This window comes from Miniopterus schreibersii (assembly GCF_964146895.1).
Source record: "Miniopterus schreibersii genome assembly, chromosome: 4".
NCBI classification, from domain to species: domain Eukaryota; kingdom Metazoa; phylum Chordata; class Mammalia; order Chiroptera; family Miniopteridae; genus Miniopterus; species Miniopterus schreibersii.
The window spans coordinates 52,280,148-52,299,928 of NC_138105.1; the positions used below are offsets into that span (position 1 = coordinate 52,280,148).

The window sequence follows — 19,781 nt, forward strand, 5'->3', positions numbered from 1 at the left end:
GTATAAGAATAGGTTTTTGTAAAAAAATAGTTTATTTTTTCCAATGTCTATTAAGATTTTCATATATATCTTCTAGACTTTCCGAAAAGGCCTTTGTTTTTTACATAGTTGAAATCATTCTATAAGTGCTTCTAAAAAACTTTATAATTAATACTTTCCCTGTGTTAGTAAAAATTCTTTATCAATATAATTTTATGGCTAAATAATTTTTGAGAATGTGAACTTAGCATTATTTACTTAACCACACAGCAATTTGCATTTTTGTTATAATTCTATAAAGGACATCTTTGTTATTGTTTTTCCCCATATATGAAATTATTTTGGCACAGTACATTCCCAGAAGTATATTTTGAAGTCCCCCCCTCTTTCTTTTCTCTCAAGAGTGTATTTTAACTAGGTCTTTAATAACAATAAAGGGCAATTATTTTCAGGACATCGCTACCCTTGGAATTGTGTCCAACTTCATTTTTTAGAGAATAGCAACCATCTGTGTCTTTCACCAGAGGCAAATGCTTCTGCATTTGGCAGGCAGAGCTATCCAAGCATCTTCAGTAAGACACCTGATGGCTTTGGCAAGGGTAATTCTATCACACATAATTTTCTTCTGGACCATTACGCATGCTATTTTCAAGGTAAAAAAGATTAACAGATGCATTTGAGAATGTTGATCTTGACCATCTGGGCTGATCAGTGACATGGAAAAAGTATCCATTAAAGATGCAATCTTTTCAGTTTTTCATTGGCTGAAAGTCTTAAATGCCTTGTGTTGGGTGGATGAAACACAACTGGTAAGTGAATAAGAGGAATAATCAAAGTAAGGAGGATTTTACCAATCCTCATGAAAACGGTCCCCCAAATAAACAGAGTTTAGTGGTGAAAGGACCTCCCTCCTGTTAAGTTTCAGTTCCTTATGGAGTAAATAAAAAATTTTTAATAAGAGTGTTATAAAATATTAAAAAGAACACTCACATTACATTGAACCCTTTATGCTTTAAAATAGTTAATCTACAGTGCATTCACAGTCTCCATGAAAGTTGTACGTTGCAATGTCAAAATAAAGAGAACACTGGTCTATATGGAATGTATACTATTTTCGAAATCAAAGTATTTAGAATTTTTTTAGAAGGCTTGATTATTAAATAGAACTGCTTCGGTTCTTTCTTCTCCTTTCTAGTATCTTAATCCTGAGATGGATTTCTTCCATTTTTAACTTCTGAAATTTTAATAGCTGCTTTCCCTTTCATACTGAACGCTCTCATAGGCATTTAATTATATGTTTCATTCAAATGATTTCTAAGGAGAATTTTAAACTGCAGATGAAATTTCCTCTGATCTTGGTTTTGTCAGGTTAAGTAAGCCATTCATATCATTAAGTGGTTAAATGTATTTCTGTCCAAATGAAGTAAAAAAAAAATAGCTACAGTAATTTATTGCTTGGAAAACTAAGATGTCAAAAGTAACAAGAGTTCTATATTAGAGAATAAAATAAAAAGGTTTGGTAAATACTTAGATAACAGTATATATAACGGAATTTGGTAAATAGTTATATAACTGTTTGGTAGATACTTAAGACAACAGTAAGAAACTATAAAATCTAATATATCTTCCTTCTCTTACAGAAAAGGAGATTGCAGCCTCAAAATCAGCATGACGCAACTTGCTACTAAAAAGAAAATTGCCTCTAAATGTCTAATAAAGTTAGACTGTAGGAACCTGCAAGTTCCTCTCGTATTACCTCAGGGATAGATGTCCTGCGAAAGCAAGCTTCAGTTAAAGCCCAAATAAAGATTTTAGTGAAAGGTGTTGTCAGTCTTTACAACCATTAACATTGTTTTGTGAAAGTAGTTATTAACAATCATACGAATAGTAGCTGCTTCCTCAGTGCCTGCAACATCTAACCCCATCCCGAGAGTTTTATGTGAATCATCTAATTTTCTTTTCGTAACCATATGAGTTAAGTTCTATTATTTCCCCAGCTCTACAGATAAGGGAACTGATACTTTGAGAAGTCACACAGTTAGGAAGCAGCTGAGCTTGGGTTTGACTTCAGGCATGTGGACTCTCAAGCCCAGGCGGTGGCCACTACTGTATACTGGCTGCTTAAACTCTGCTTTGACAGTTTAAAAAGCAGTATCTTAGCCCTAATCTTCAGAGGATTCTCTCAACATGCTTGTTGAATAGGTAGTCATTTTACAAATGAGAAAGATGAGCTTCAGAAACACTTGGCTTATCCACCATCAGAGGACTAACCAACGGCAAAGCCTAGAGTTGAGCGCAGTGACGTTCCTGTCATGCCACATGGCCACTACTTAGCCGACACAGACCGCATTTCAAAGCACCTTCTTCAAGGCCCAAAAGTCCTGACCATTTCTGAGGAATGTGGTACCACTGCAGATTCAGTCATAAGAACTCGGGAAAATTACCCTCCAGTAGCAATTAGTGTAGGTAATTAATATTCCGCTTCCAACTTTGTTGTTAAATAGCACTGTATATTTTGCAGAGGCCAGAAGGGAGGTAAGGAACATTCTGGTGTGGGGTTATGCTGCAGAGCAACGGCCTGCAGAGGGGAGGAAGGAGCGGAGAAGGCGGGCATTCTTTCAGCTCAGCACCTGACCCCAAGGTTGTCCCCTGTGCTTTTCCTAGCGATGCCCTCAAGCCTCACTTCCACTTTTGAAACCTTTCTCCCTCCCTTTCTAAATGTATTTTCTCTCAATCTCGCTCTCTCCACACACACATCTGGAATAGAATTTGCCTTGTATAGTAATTCCAGTGACAGAGGGAGAGCTGTTGATCATTTCCTAGGAGTTTATAGGCTCACTTGTCTGAATGTATAATGCCATGAAAGTGATCTTAAAATCCCATTTAAAAAGGAATAACTGAACCATCTTCTATGGGTATGGTACTCCAGAACTTCAAGTGTTACACAAACAATATTCTATTTTATCCATAACGACTGTTTGAGGATGGTCCCTGAAAAGGAACTACAATTCCTTCAGAAACAGGCTTGCTTGGGTATATATATACATTGATCTAATAAAAGGAAAACCAACGAGTTCTCCAAGGGAGGATTTTAAATTTCCTTTTATGCTCGATCCCTCCTCCCATACTTAACTTACTTTACCACATACCTGTTCAAAAAGATTTGTCACTCTGTAATTTGTTTCACAGAAGGGCTATTGTTACTCAAGTCTACCCTGTTTGCTGGTTTTATGTTGAATGCTCTATATTTACTTAAGCTAACATCTAATTATACCAAAAACAATGTGAATTTGTGATTTTAAAATCAAAGTATTATTAAAAGTGTTTTTAAACTATATTTCTTTGGTGATGAGGGAACAAATACTTACAAAATCAGCAGAGAGGTGAAGTTTGTAAAGCTGTAAAATGGATTGAAGTAAACTGGACACCTGACTAGAGACCAGGACATCCTGGCCTAGTTTCGTGTTGTCCATCACTTTCCTCTGACTGGTGGCCACCTGGACACTCCACTTGTCCGTGTCTGCGATAATACAGACGGCTTCAGCTATCGGCTCATCAAGCACTGGATGCTGGAAGAGAAGCACATTGGGTCAAGTTTTCACAACACTCCAAATGACACTCGAAATGTCCAGAGTTTCTGTTCAGGATGAGACCAACAGTTTAGAAGTTGATGGTAAGAGCTACAGGAATTTAGAGCTTTAGAGGGACTAAAGTAGGAGTGTCATTAAATTGTCATTTAAAAATTAATTTGATAAAAATTGCATTTAATCATTTTTTCTTACAGGCAGGAGGCACACTATAAATGCTGTTAAATATTCATAGATAAGTGAAAAGATACGTGTCCTCCCTACATTCCAGGATATTAAAATTCATTTCCTTTGGAAAGACTTGCACTTTAAAAAAAAATAAAATTCTTTATTGATTTCAGAGAAAGGGAGAGGGGGAGAGAGAGAGAGAGGGAGAAACATCAATAATGAGCGAGCCATTGATCAGCTGCCTCTGTACCCCCCTGCTGGAGATTGAGCTTCCAACCTGGGCATGGGCCCTGACCAGGAATCGAACCGCAATCTCCTGGATAATAGGTCAGTGTTCAACCGCTAAGCCATGCCAGCCAGCTGCACTCTCCTTTTGAGATGGAGAATATTAGAATAAGGTGTAGGATTCTACCGCCATGTCTCCAATAAGAAGGTTTGGCAGGGTAAATTAATATTCCCTTAAAGTTACAGCTTTAATTGCTAAGCAATGCTTATTTAGTAAGTGTGCTACATGCATAAATCAACTCCAACAACCAACTAAAAGCAGACTATTATTTATCTAGAGAGTCTAAAAGGAAAAAGTATGGCTACTGATGAACATACTTAAAATACAAAATCCTCAATAACTGGGCAGTTAGGAACAGAGCAGGTTAACTAGTAAACAGTGCCACAGGGCAAATGGTAAACACTGAGTCTAGGAAGATGCCCTTACAAAAAAAAAATTTTTCAAAACTGATCAAAGTATAACTGCATCACCACTAACACCTTTGATATTCATATTTATTTATTTATTATTATTTTTTAAATATTTTTTTATTTTTTTATATATATCTTTATTGATTTCAGAGAGAGGACAGGAGAGGGAGAGAGAGAGGTAGAAACATCAATGGTGAGAAAGTCACTGATCGAGCCCACAACCCGGGCATGTGCCCTGACCGGGAATCGAACCCTGATTGCCTGGATCCCAGGTCGATGCTCAACCGCTGAGCCATGCCCAGCCGGGCTGATATTCATATTTAGTATCCCACATGTGTACTAATCAACATTACAACAGGTCTGTCCTTCTAGGGCCCACACTAAGAAAAAAAGAAGGGGGTGGGGGTAAGGAAAATGTACAGAAGGACAGAAACAGACACTTCATGGCCAATGGACATGAGCACATGTTTTTAATCTTCATTTACCAAAGGAAAACTAGTGCTGGACTTCTGTCATTCAATCCCTTCCACTACCCGGTGGTGGCCATCTGTTGCTTTTGGCTACTTAGCATAACTTCCTCCAAGTATGTGCATCCGTATTTCCATTTGCAGAATGACCTTTCTTGGATAAGACCTGGAGGGCCCCACCCTTCCTCCAGCAAGGTGTGGTAACCTGACCCAAGCTAGGCCAAGTAGATGCTCCTTCCCTGGGGTTTCCCTGTGGTCTGGGACAGGAGGCCAAGAACAGCTGGCGCCACCATTTTCCTAGTTCTTGGTTCCTGGACTTTCAGAGTTGCCTTGTTTCTTGTCTATTCTAAGGCTAGTTCTTCGGCCTTCTTATCAATTCTATAAATCCCTAATGTCCATCCAATACAGTTCCTCCTGCTTAATAAGACTGGTTTCTATTGCTTACAACAAAGAACCCAAACAGATACACAGCCCTGCCTCGGATCATGATCACCTGAGAGTTTTAAGACTTAAGACTTAACACTAGTAGTGCAAAGACTGAAAACAGAAACCCAAGGTATACGTATACTGTCACACTGCAATTTTAACAGGTGATTTGGCTCCCTAGTCTTGGGCTTTTTCATTAGAAGGGAAGTCTATCCAGCTTGTATTCTTTCTCACAGATGGGGCAGAAGTGACCGGTGGACTGAATGAAAACTTTGTTGGGGCCAACCCTTTTTCCTATACTATATTCATGAGGGAAACTTTCAAGGTTTAGGATATTTTCTTATTGAAATAGCAGCAAATCAGGCAAAGTTTAATGGTCCAACATTTATTTAAGCATATTTTCAAATAATCTTAAACATGAGAAATAATTTGACCAAGTGAATTCCTGAATTAATTAAAGCCCAGTGTCCCAAGGATGGTTCTCATTTTCCAAACTTGTTAACCGAACAGTGCAAAGGTTTTCTCACATAATGACCCTGTATTCCCACTCTCACCCAAAGGATTTCATGGCCCCTCACCCCTACTCTTCTGACACGCACATAAACACATTCTCCAAAATAGAAAGCTAAAGACAGGGCCTCAGTGACTTCCCTTTACAAGTTCCTGGAAGTTCTTGCTCAATATGTCATTAATTCATAGCAAGATGACAGTGACTTGCCATTAATGTACCAGGTTTTTGTGAACAAAGGAAATGGAAATATAGAAATTTTAAAAATTTGCATTTGAACTCAATCCCCTTTAATGCTTTGCATTTATCAGAAATTCACTGTGTGCTGGGTATAGCATAGAACAGACCCATACTATGAACCTTTCCTTCAAGTGACTTACATTCTGAGAGTATATATAATCATTACTAACCATATGTTCACATCTATACAATGAGTTGAATGTATGCCACTCACCTTTCACCTAGATTTCGATCACCTCCCTCTATCAAGGTTTGGTATTTAACACGACCCAAGCTGGGCCAATTAGATGCTTCTTCCTAGCTCTTTCCTGTGAGCAAGGGGACAGGAGTCTGAGAATGCTTGGTGTAAAATCTAGCTTGTTTTATGGATTAATTATATGCAGTAAATATTTGAGCCCAGTTTCTAGTTCAAATGATTTCCCTAAGTGATTCCCCACTGCAGAAGCAGGGAAGGAAAGTATGTGTCAATCTAAGGAAAGCACACAGACTATAACTTACATGGTACCACCACCACCAACACAAAGAGCTTAGTTTTAAGCAATAAACTGCAGGAACAGGAGCAATGAGGCTCCCTGGGGAGGTGATGGATGGAAGATTCTCCAACCATGAGTTACTTCAGATGGTTGCAGACTCATTGATGATAACAAAAGGGGACAGAGAAATTGGCTCAATTATTTTAAAAGGAGGAACTAAATGGGCAAGAGAATGTAAAAAAAAAAAAAAATCAACTGTGAAAAATGAGCAAGAGTAATTTTTAAATCACTGGAGCAAAGAGGCAGAATCTTTGGTGGAAACCTGAGGAAAGACGAAAGACTAATGGGTCCACGCTCTGGGAGAAACTGACAGGAATTTCGGAGCCCATTCCTTGAAAGAGGGGGCTGAATCTTTGTTCCCTGTATTCTTAGCCCCTAGCACAAAACCTAGAATTTGAAAAATGTTACTAAACTAATATGAAACAGGTTAAGCACAAGCAAATGACAGATCTGATGAGCATCCTGCATTCCCAACACAACAAGGTATTGCTGACTTTTATGTATGCAGGCTCAAGGAACAGAAAAGAATCAGCTAAATATTTTTAGAAAAGTACCTTAAAAAATATTCAAAGAATTACACATTCTCAGGCTACTAAATAACTAACACAATTCCCTGAATATTTCCACAATTGTCTCCATCTAACTACATTGTTCAGTAGCTACTCACATATTATTGAAAAATAAACACTTTTTAGAGGCAGATGAAATAGAGGGGAATGTTAATAGCCAAGAAAAAGAAATTAACACTGGAGAGAGGTAAAAATATCATGAGCAATGTAATCTTTAGTTACATTTAAGGGGCACCAGGCCCCATATGTAATCTGGTCTACACTTCTACCCAGCCACAGAGTTAAAGCTTAAATTCTGGTGATTCTGGAAACTTCTGATATGTATCTTTCCAAAGGAAAAACAACCCCACTAAAGAGCTTATTAGTTAATTTCTACGATTTCTGAACAGTGATTTTCAATCTTTTTCATCTCATTGTGGACATAAACTAAATTAGTAAAATTCTGTGGCACATCAAAAAATATATTATATTTTCTGCTGATCTGACCAAAAAAAAAGTATAATTTTGATTCATTCACACTGGGAGGCTATTGTTGTGTTAGGTGTTGTCACTTTTAAATTTGACAATCTAAGGGGAAAGAGGTCAGTGCCCCTGACTCAATGGTCAGATACTGCACATTTTAAAAATTCTTGTGGCATACCAGCTGAAAATCGCTGTTTCAGAATTTAAAAAACTGTAAGATCCAGAAGACCATGTTTGGGTTTATCACAGAAACATACACCCACCCCCACCCCACCCCCCATGCCCTGGTATTCAAATTAAAATTCCTCTTAGGAAAGGCTCTACTTCTAAGGCTGATAGACAAACACAATAAACAAAGAAAACATTGAATTACATGTAGCATACTTTTTAAGACTAACTTTTTATTAGCCTTATCTTAATTGTAGAAGCAATTAATAGTGAACTCTGTTAGGGCATTTTTTTCTAATCCTCACCAGAGGATATGGTTTATTGATTTTTTAGAAAGAAAAGAAGGGAGAGAGAGGAAAAAAAGAAAACATTGGTAGGCTGGCTCTGGTCCACGTCCTGATTGGGAATCGAACCTGCAACCCAGGTATGTGCCCTGACCGGGAATCACACCCACAACTTTTTGGTTGGAACGACACTCCAACCAACTGAGCCACCCGGCCAGAGCCAGGACAATTTTTTAAGTTCAAAAAATTAAGTTCAATTTTTTAAGTTTTTTTGTCACATTCATGTGCACACCAGGGCACAAACACAGGCACACTTCTCAGCAGTAACATACATGGAGCACAACTTTAAAGAAGCGCTATGTTTAAAGAAATGTAAGACGAGATGATTCAAACACCTGTAAATGCCTGACTCAATCACCTGCTACTCTCAGGGCCTCGAGCTTAGGTGAGGGAACTAGGAAAAAAGAAGTCGCAGGTGAGGCGCGGCTGCATCCCAACACTGACACGTGTGCCAAAGGAGTCTGGCCTCTCATGGCTCTTATGAAAAAGGAGACACAACATAAGTAACTGTCAGCTTGGCAGATAAAGTACTTACTAATTGTCCTCTTCCTAATATTAAACATCCCCAAAGCTCTCTTCCCAATCATTACTGTCTCAGATTAAACAGGATCTCCATCATTTCCACTTAAAATGCTTGTTGGGTTGAAAACTTTACAAATCTTATAGAGGTACGTATCAATGTTCCTTCTCTCTCTCAAACAAGATAATCAATTTTAAAGTAAGTTTCTTGCCCACTGAGTTTGTTAAATTCTCTTATCAGAAAGAGTCTGCAGTAAGACTCTACTTCCTCCACGATCCGAGACTTTAACGTGCTGCCTGATCTCTGCCCTCCGAGTGCCCACAGGCCACTGAGCACCCTTCCACAACCTGGGGAGCGTCTCAGGGCTACCACACCTCAGCGGTCCCTAATGCCTTCCTGTCACTTCTCCCAGACACTGCCAGCAGTTTTCAAGCCTCCCTCAGAAATGTAATCAGGCACCTGAGAAATTTCTGACGGAGACTGGAGGAGGAAAGGATACTGGAGATCAAGAAGGAACTGTGGGTGACTGTCAGGGTGGACGGCCAGTCTCCACCAGAGGAATGAAGCAGCGACAATATGCAGTTACCGGTTTTGCCTCGCTCTACTCTATGACAGTCAGAGACAATCACTTATTTAGCTCTATCTTGTCAACATCTAATCTATCCAAACTACTTTCCTGTTGAGATTTCTCAAGATAAATTAACAAGTGAAATGCATTGTGGCATTGTATTATAGATCGTTAAAGTTTTCTCAAATATTCTTTGGCTATTATATCTTGCGGAATCAACAGAGTAAGTTTGGTTAATTCACACCCACTAAGGATTTGTGGCTCTGTATCCTGGGAGTGTTAGATGCCTAAGACATTCCAACTTCAAGGTTCTGGATCAGATCTCTGAGTACACAAAATAAGCTACTTAGACTGCTGCATGCGTGACTTCTGCTTGTCTTAAAACTTCCAGGAACAAGAAATGCCCGCCAGGCTTGGGTAATCAGAAGAGCTGTGGCTCTAAAATTTCAACAAGATAACGGCAAAGGCTCCGAAGTCAGAGAGAACTGAGCTTGCATGTTGTCTGTCACTTACTACATGTTGAGACTTGAGCAACTCAGTCTGGGCCTCAGTTTCTACACCTGTATAATGTAATACTACCTGATTCACAGAGTTTCCATGAGGTTTAATTCATGGAGGCTTCCTATGAGATAAATGTGTATGAAACTTGTAGCAAAGTGCCTAACACTTATAGGTACATTCGATGAGCTTTCTTACACTACCCCCTCTCTATATTAATCATGTCCACTTAACCTTCAAACTTCCCGAAATACCACATTATCATTTCCCTCACCAACCCAAAAACCCACTCTAGCACGTATCACCCAAATACTTAAGTACAAATGTTTCTTTTTCCATACCTAAAGCTCTCCACAGTCTGCGCCTACCTTCACCTATCCGTATTTACCTCCCAGGGCTCACAAAGAAAACCCCTTCTCCAGGCAGGGAGGACTCCTGCCTCTTACCTCCAGCTGTGCCCAGAATGTCTTCCCTGTTACCTTATAGATTTCCAATTCTTCAAGGACCAAGCTTGGGCCCCACCCTGCCCCATTCACCACTTTCCCTTCAACTTCTGAAAGTATTTACTATCTACATTTTGGTGTTTAATCACACTGTCTTAACTTGTTCTTGATTTCACATCTGTTTGTCTACTCAGTAATTTCATAAGTAACCTGAGGAGAGAAAATCACATTTTATTTTTCTTCTTTAGCCTCTGGAATGAGCCTAACAAATGGCGAGGTTTGTGCTAAATATCTAATACATGCTGGCTCCACCGAACAATGCTCTACTCAGATTTCTTTATTTTTGGATTCAATTCAGTTCTATTAAGTCATCCACACAATTATTAATATATTTATTTTCCACATACCACATTTAAATGACTAGCATTTCACATGACTACCTATTTTTAACTTAAGGATCAGAAAATATCATTCTCACACAAATGCTTCCTATGACTACTTAGTAATTCCTCATGCCTTTTTCCCTGTGGGATGGCCAAGGACACAGTCCTGCTCTACAGGCAGGAACACTGAGGACAAAACACACATGCACTTATTAAGTATCTTGGCGTGTCAGAAAGCGAATCTAGGAACTCATTCAAGCGTTTCCAACTTTTAAAGCGGAGTCCACCAAGCCCCCATGCTGAAATCCTAAAACCTCATCATGGTGGAAAGGCCTCGGAAGATCAGGTCACAAGCGTGAATAATGGTCTCAGCGCCAACAGGGGAAAACATAGTTGCATCTGAGATGACTTTGCTAAGAAACTTCCCCATCTTTACGTTGCTGGCATTGCCCAACAACATACTCTAAACTGACCGTTTACTAATCCTCAAAGATGTCCAGCCCACACGTGTATTACAGACAACACGAGTGCAGACAGACTTCTGTGCTCATAACCAGGTCTAAAATCTGCACGCCAGTTATGGCAGCGCAGACTTAACTATCAGGGACCAGCCACTGGGCAGCCTCTTTCAAACACAAAGCGAGCAGGTGATTTAGGTTTCACATCACTGGATGTGCCTCCCTATACCTTTTATTTTTCTCTGAAATATTCTGGAAAATAAAACAAGATTCTTTGAGGGTCATTTGAGTGTCAGTTTCTTAATCATTCTATGTAAAGTAATGGACTGGTAAGTTTAACATCTTATTCTAGCCTCCATGTCTCTTACTTGCTGTTCCATATTTCTCATGTATTTTTTTTTGGTCTCAGAGCTACATTCAGAGATGGTTTGATAGATGGCCTCCATTTCACAGACTCTAATTCTCTCTAGCTCTCTAACCTGTCCCTTGAGTTTTAGCTTCAATCACTGCATTTTTCCATTTTAGAAGCTCTCTTGAGCTCTTTCACAAATCTATGATTGTTTACCACATCATCTGATCTTTTTTTTTTTAATGTTCCAATAACTTCTTTTTATCACTGTAACCATTTTAAGCATAGTTACTTACTAGTCATTTCAGACTGTTCTAGGAGTGTTAATTCTCCTGGTGGTACTTGCTCTCCCTTATCCTGGTTTCCTCATACATAGCTTGTAATTTCTGAATACAAGCTCATCTCACTGGGAGTTCTCTGTTTTGTTTTATGTGCTATATGTGTCTCTTGGAAACAGGTTCAGTGTCAGTCACTGAAGGCTTAAGAGTTGTGATAAGGTGGAGACAAAAAGAAGCCACGTGCCCTATAAGCTTGTGTCTGGGAAGTGTTAGTGTGCGTCCTTCTGCTAGTGCCAGAGGTTTTGCCATTTACTTCCTGGGTGGGGATTTCCAAGTCACTTGGGTGGCATAAATCTGGACCCCAAGCGCATATTCATAGCACAGGCCTGGAATCTGATGTGTTGTGGGTGACTATTTTTTCCCACCCAAATTCCCAACTTGTGTCTTTGCTGCTTCACTGTTTATGGCTGGAGTTTTCTAGTCTCCTCTTTGAAACTCCAGGTTTTTAGGTAAAGGGCTCAATTACAGGTCCCCAGATTTATGTGTTTGCGAGATGACATCTCCCATCCTGAGTGGATCTTAGAAACTCCAGACCTAATTCCTAGGACCTATATCCAGATTGAAATGCCAGAGGCAACAGTTTCATCAGCCCAAACTTACTGGTCTGGCTTTGATTTCTATGTGTTTCTGGCACAAAAGCGTTTCCTTTTTTCCCCCCTCCATGCACAGGTTTTATAACAAGGTGCTGGGTGGGGATGGTAGTATTTTATCCATTATTTTTATAGGTTTAGTGGGGAGGCATACCATCTGTATCCCAACGTGTTCCTGGAATCCTCCCACCTTATGTTTTGACTATGGCTATAAACACGGCCCACAGCGCATAAAAGGTACTTGGTATGGTACTCAGTATTTTCTAATTGAAAAATAAACTTCCTCCTCCCCAGAAGCCATCTCCAGCCTCCCTGCCCTGCTGCTGGCCAAACAAGTTGGCCAGATCACCTGAAACGCCACCATCAGAGATTTCTAAGTTCATCAAACAGACTGTTTACATATGAAAATACCAGAAGATATTTATTCATCTTATAATTCTGTAAGCATTTGTTTATAACAAGTTTCTTTCTTAGAAACAGGTTTAATGTCAGTCACTAAAGGCTTAAGAATTGTAATAAGGTGGAAGAGAAAATCGATCATTCTGGACTATGGGACCTGGTAGGTACATCAAGCTGGGGACTCTGGGAAGCCAAAGACAGCATGAAGACACAGGGACTCAGGGAGCAGAGGGAAGAGGCTGGTGAGGTGGTTGGGGAGAAGGGGCACAAAGGAGGCATGTGACCTGTGTTTGTGCCTATGGCTGTGATCACTGGACTTGCTCAGCTGACACCCGAGTTCAGCCTGTGGCCTTGCAGATCAGTGTGCAGCCTTGGGAACAGCTTAACTGTCAGGCGGTCAGTTGCTGAGGAAACAGCTTCAAGTCAAGGAAAGGTGCTCAAGGCAAAAAAGGGTTATCAGGATAAAGTTATGGGAGGATGTGTATGACTCCAAAATAAAATGTGAGAAGGTTGGCAGCTTTTTTGAAGAGAATAGCATAGATGTCCAAGAATTTTGTACACAGTACAAAAATGTGGAAAAACATCAAAATTGGCCATGTGTCCAATATTTACAAAATGCAAGAGAAAAGAAGCCCGAGGGACCTATGATAGGCTTTTCATTACCCTTTAGGTAAAGAAAATGAACACAGCCTGGCCAGGCATGGCTCAGCGGTTGAGCATCGACCTAGAATCCAGGAGATCGCCGTTTGATTCCCGGTCAGGGCTCATGCCCGGGCTGTGGGCTCGATCCCCAGTGAGAGGCATGCAGGAAGCAGCCGATCAATGACAACTCTCTCATCATTGATATTTCTATTGCTCTCTCCCTCTCCCTTCCTCTCTATGAAATCAGTAAAGATGTATTTTTTAAAAAAAAAAAAAGGAAAGAAAATGAATACAAAAAGCCATAGGCGTTACGTCTACACACATTACTCTGTCTCTCTATTTTTTAAAGAAAGACTATCTGCTATTTTTCTTTACTTCAGAAGAAAGAGACACTAATCATCATAGCTTTACTTATAGTAACAAACACACGTTCTATGGGAAATAGTCACATTACTTTTTATATCTTAGGCACCAAGGTGCTGGGGTATGAAAGAAAATAAGTCCCCTCCTCTGTTTCCAGGTGCCTGCAGCCCTAGTTGGGACAGAGAACTAAGGCACAGAGCAATGTGCTAAGGAGCCTGGAGACGAGAATAGTTGAGTTCTAGCTGGGGGTGCTGAGGATGGTTTTAAAGAAGAGGCAACATTTGAACTGGGTCTTCAAAAATGAGTAGAAACTTGTTCAACAGGGCCTTAGGTGAAGGAAGCAAATGTACACAGGCGGAAAGGTGAACTGCTACAGGATGGTAAACAGTGTGACTGGAGCACAAAAGGAGATGGAGGGTGTGTGTGTGTTTGAAGGACATAAAAGGCACCATTCCAGCCAAGGAGCTTACATTTTACTCTCAAAAAAAGGGGGAAACTATTAGAGCAGAAGAGTAAGTGGTTGCATTCACGCGTTAGAAAGAGCCCTCTTGTGGCACTATGCAAGATGACCGGAAGGGGGAAAACTGGCACAAGGGTCACTAGTTGGGAAGGTTAAGGAAAACTTAAATAAGATGGCAGTCACACTAAGAAGGGAAAGAGTCATGAACATTTCAAACTGGAGTTGTCCATATTCAGAGATTGATATTTTTTTCAAATGTTTTTAAAATCACAATGTACGATAAGAAATGCATTTTAACATCCTAACCCAGTGTGCATGCTTATACACGTGACCATGAACATATGCATAAATATATACACACACATGTACAGATATGTGTGCATGTGCATACACACACACACACAGATTTCACTAAACAGTAAGACAGTGCTATAGGCCCAAGGTACTGTCCTGCTCACTCACTATTCAACGCAGGGAAATTAAAGCAACAAGCGGTGTTCTGAAATAGCAGGTTTGTCCTACATAGATGTGTTCTTTGCATCGCTATTGATTTTAAGGCTGCTGTTGACTTGAGGCACTTAGTGTTCTTTGTGTTAGTTAAGTAACGATTTATCACTTGATGTGACTTGCTGTTCTTTTGTAGTCTTCCTGGCTGATTCCACTGCGTGGCTTAATTAGGTATTCATGAGCATATATCACAGCCAAGCTTTTAGCAAAGCTGCTTGTCTGTGCTACTGATTTCCGCCTGTTATTTCTGGAGTCAATCTGTTGCCGCTCTTAAAATCAAATGAAAGAGGCTGCTATATCCAACTGTTACTTTGCTTTATAGATTATGCTATAAAATGCCTGAAGCCTTGAACATAGTTTTAAAAAACATTAAAATGTGATGTTAATTATGATCCTGATGACCCTCCTCTGCAGAGTTAAAGCCGTCTGGCATGCTCCTTGTAATATCACAGGCAGGGGAAAGTGGACACTTTCAGCACAGAATGAATATGTGTGTGGGGTCTGTCCCATCATCTCCAACAAGAGTTTCCTGGGAAACTTATTTACAAAACACTTTCACATCTATTATTTTAAAAGCTAACATTTACTGGGCATTTAGTAACATACCAGGCACTGTGCTAAATACTTGATATGTATTATCTTACAGAGTCTTCAAACCAGACCTATAAATACTATTCATTTCACGGAAGATAAACTGATGCTTAGAAAATCGAAGGACCTTGCCCAAGGCCACAAAGCCACAAAGGGTTGAGCCTTGATTCAAACTCAGGTTTGTCTGTCTTCCGAAGCCAAACTCGTAACCACTGGGTTATATTTCATCTGTTCCTCTAAATACATTTTTCTGAGGCTTAGCAGTGCCAATTGGCCTACTCAACTATCAGCGAATGAGTGGTGATACTGAGACTTGAACCTAAGCCATCAATGTTAAGTCAGTGCCCCTCCACTGTCCCACAATGTAATACCCCTGACATTGCTCTGGTCAGCAGTATTTGCAGGCAGACAAACACACAGGAGAAAAAAACAAGAGAGAAAGAGCTACTTGAGGTCACAGGCACAGAGTAAAGCTGGCTCTTGCCCTCTCTCTCCCACTTTACCATTTAAAGCCAGAAAGAAAAGAGGAAGGAATGCACACTTAGATGTAGCAGGAAAAAAAGGAAACTAAATATTACTTTAACCTAATTTAAGGCAGCTGTATAATCTATATGCTAGGAGGCAGAAACAGTTCAAATGACAGAAAAGAGGAGGTATATGGATTAAACAAGAACATGTGTTTAAATATTTAAAGACCACATTTTAACACGTGAAAGCTAGTAATAAAAATGGAAATACATGAAGTAAAGTTAATACACCTTCCTTTCACGAGACCAGAGTAAGGAAACGTACAAAGAAATGCTTAGTGCCAGGAGCTCTAGAATGCAATCCTTCTCCACAAATTAATCCACCATGGTTATAAAAATGTACATTTACATAAGATAGATTTTACAATCCAACCATACCTATATCTACAGAATAGATCAATGGCTTAAATCAATGGCTTTTAGGCAGTTATTAAAAATCCTTCTCTAAAAACAGTTATGAATAGCAAAGCCCAATGAAGTCTAGCATAAACACTAAAAATGAGTAACACCCAAAATAGGCTTTTGAAAGCAAGTTGTGATAAAGCAATTTACCCCAATCCTTTCTTCCTCAAAAAGCAATTCTTTCTGCTCTAACTCTGGTCATGTACTTGTTCTTGAATCTTTGCTTCTTATTCTGGCAATCTACTCAAGAATTTAAATAATTACTGGGCTTTATGGAGCAGTAAATTCAATATAATGTTTAAAAAAAAACCTCTTAATTTATTTTTCAACAAATATTTGTAAATGGCATTTGACAGTGAGGCTTTTTTTTTTAAACACTGCCGCAGACTAGAGTCCCAGTCTGCAAGGCAGTTTAAATGGAACATTACTTCAAAAGTAAAATTCATTATGATGAATGTGCCATGTGAAATTAGAAATCCACTAATGCTAATTAGATACATTCTAAATGCATTAAACTTCTGAAGATGTTTTCATGAAACCTTCGCAATTTCCTATTAACACCCATGCATGGCTGCACTTTGGATGTTCCCACAATTTGACACAATATAGGTTATTATGCTTAATAACTTTTGATCTCTCAGGGTAATTGCATATTCTAAAGAAATGAGAAAAGCTACAGTGTGAAAACACTACTTCTGAAAGGAAAGGGAGATGATATATGAAAAATCTTTAAGAGTACAAATAGAGGAAATGTCTTTTTGTTTTTTCAAATATATGAATCGTAGAACTAGATGGTCACCATAAAAACCTAATACACAAAAAGTGGAACTTGTCAGCCTATAAAAAATATTAAAGATGTTACGAATGGTTTTGCAGGTAATTTCAAGAAGAGTTATCAACCAATAGATTACATTTCCAGTGTTTGGTAAGCAAGTCTGGGGCATTCGGGCACCACCACCCAGCTGGCAAGATCGATGGCACTGAAGACAACCCAGTCAGTTCACATACGATCTCTTGGCACCTCCATCAGAACTAGGACATGGAGCTTCATGGAAGAAAGGTCCAGCGAGCAACACCAATGTTCTCACAAATCAAACCACCAGCAGAGCAGAAAGAAAAACCTCACAGGTTTTGCATATATGGATATAAACATAAGGTGATGACAGAAAAGGAAAGGAGAGCCTCTAGTTCCCCACCCTAAAGCAGCAGATGGCTGCAGATGTATGTGAGTCTCTGAAGTCACTGAGGCTTCGTACATGGTTTAAGACAACCCAGAAAGAAGCATCATACAATGAGGGTGTTGCTTTTATCCTACGGTCACTGATGTACAGATCTCTAAAATGATATACAAGTGTGCAGTGTTCATTACAAGTATGTAAACAAAACTTGACATTCCTTATACAGCTTTGTTCCAGGAGTATCCTGGAGAGGGGTGGTGTCTGACCACAAAGCAGGGCAGGGTTAGGAATGCTGGGGTACTAATGCATCCCCTGGGCTGGCCTTCTGGCTTCAGGCCACCCTCCTTGTCTCTCCTCCTGCCCCATTGAGGGGTTATGAAGACATCTGCTTCGTTACTGAGCTTTTCTTCATTTCACACAAATCTTCAGCCAGTTTAGCCTGAGTCTGATGTATGTTTAGTCTTCACAGAGGAGGTGCTCAAGGCCAAAGATAACATGTAGTGCCTCTGTTTCACCCCCCAGAAAATACTTGTTGGGTGAGGAGGTAGACAACAAGCCAAATTCCTCTCTTCTTAATGTAATGAGGACCGTCCTTATTGCACAAGATACAATATGTTTCCAATGCAAAACATCTATTTTTTGCACATCTGCCCAATAGCAGCTCAATTAAAAACAGGCCTGTGAGACTGACACAGCTGCCTTCACTGCTCAGTCCCTGTCACAGTGCAGAGAGCAGAAAAGCACTACGTGCAGCCACGGGGCACTTTTCCAGAGAGACGTGTTAATCTTTACAGAGTCACCCTCACGCAGCCATCAGAGTAAACTCAATGACAAATCAGTTAAAATAAATTACTTTGAGGAACTTGTATGGATGGGGTAAAAAGAAAACCATATGTGACATCTCTTGGGTCCTCCCTGCGACAGCACATAACTGTCACTGTCTGCTGTTTATTGTTTGTCCAGCACAGTGCCCTCCACATGCCCCCAGGTCCACTCTTTGCCCTTGTCTGTCCTGTGTGGGTCCTGGGAGGCTGACCTCTGTGGACAGCAGGACTATGTCTGCATCAGCTGGGCCCAGCCCCTGGGAGGCAGGAGAAGAGCTCAGAGGCTGGGGGAGCACAATGTCAGGCATTAGCCCCCCACCCTCCTCGGTGCTCCTGTGGCCAGGCAGCCCCTCTTCCAGTTCCAGCTCTGCTCTCACTGCTCGCTGCCTTACTCCTCCAGGCCCAGTGTGCTCCCAGTTCAGTTGCTGCTAATCCTTGGGTGCTTCCCCAGCCATGCCCACATCTCTATAAACATCCTTCATTATACTCCCTTCAGTCGAAAACAGTCTAAACACCTGTGGCTGGGCAGGACCCTGGTGGACACACTGTCGGCAGCCAGGGACTCCAAGATGCAATCACTTACATGGACCGTGTGGACCAGATCAGACATCAGGCACTGCCTCAGCTTCTCGTCGCTGCTGGTCCCATGGAGCACCAGATCGGGCATGTACGTGGGGCAATAACCCGCCAGAAGGGAGCGGCCAAAGTTTCTTACATTCGGGTTGCTGATGCTCTGAGACCTAAAACAATATGGGTGGGTTAGAAGACAATTTAAAATGGGCTCGCTTCTGTGTTACAATCAGAACAAACACCCAAGCGACACAGGTCAGATTCAGGGTGGGCCATTTCGCCATTCCTCCAGTAAGCAGATCATCGGCATCAGAAAAGGGAGGAGGTTAGAAGAGTAAAAGGAGTTTTTTTTCTAATGGCAGTGCAGGAAGAAAAGAGTATATTGATGGCTGTTTATGAGTTTGTTCTTGCATCTTATATGGAACATCCACCAGGCAGTCTATGTCAAGGGAGTGAAGAAAGAAAGTCTACTGGGGGGAGCCTGCCAAAAGTCTGGCTTTAGGAACGCAACACATCTGCACAGGGTGGTGCCCACGACAGTGCGGCAGAACAGAAGAAGTCTCTAATTGCTGCTTTCAGTCATCAAAGACCAAATCATCGACCTGATGGAGTGTTAAGGAAGAGGTGTTGTTTCCCAGCCATTTCACACTGCTCTGTCCGGCAGGACAGAAGCTGCCCGGGGTGTGTAATCCAACTCCTCCGAAGCGAGGCATCTGCTGCCAACCGTGCAGCCTCATCCAAACGACAGAGCACCATACTCCCTGCTCCCACCACCACCTCCATCACATTCCTTAGCTTCCCCAACACGTCCCAATCTTTGCAAAGGTACACACTTGCCTCCTTGCTCAGAGAGCTCAGATGCACTCAGCCAGTGGTCACCCTTGGAGGAAGGGCAGGCTGGCAACTGTATCGGTTTGATAACACTTCTAATACTTTGAGAAAAACCACCATCATGTGTGACACAGCCAACAGTAGCTAACATGATCATGGCACATTTGAACCCAGTTCCCTCCGCATCCCAGCC

General features: G+C 40.7%; 2 protein-coding genes across 5 annotated transcripts in view; one reads left to right on the forward strand and one right to left on the reverse strand.

The window, feature by feature from the left end:
• The window catches only part of SPMIP2 (sperm microtubule inner protein 2), a gene marked incomplete at its 5' end in the record, with an annotated part of 138,873 nt that extends 136,297 nt beyond the window's left edge, over positions 1-2,576 (forward strand). Inside the window, one exon of the mRNA XM_081134197.1 lies at positions 1,620-2,576. Coding sequence (XP_080990323.1) covers positions 1,620-1,667 — 48 coding nt within the window. The 3' untranslated portion in view covers positions 1,668-2,576. The remainder of the gene's footprint in view (positions 1-1,619) is intronic.
• The window catches only part of FNIP2 (folliculin interacting protein 2), a 117,514-nt gene that overhangs the window by 5,976 nt on the left and 91,757 nt on the right, over positions 1-19,781 (reverse strand). For all 4 annotated transcript variants that reach the window (XM_081134193.1, XM_081134191.1, XM_081134192.1 and 1 more), the window contains 2 exons: positions 18,771-18,927; positions 3,348-3,548 (listed from right to left, as the gene is read on the reverse strand). In XM_081134193.1, the coding sequence (XP_080990319.1) occupies positions 3,348-3,548; positions 18,771-18,927 (358 nt within the window). The remainder of the gene's footprint in view (positions 1-3,347; positions 3,549-18,770; positions 18,928-19,781) is intronic.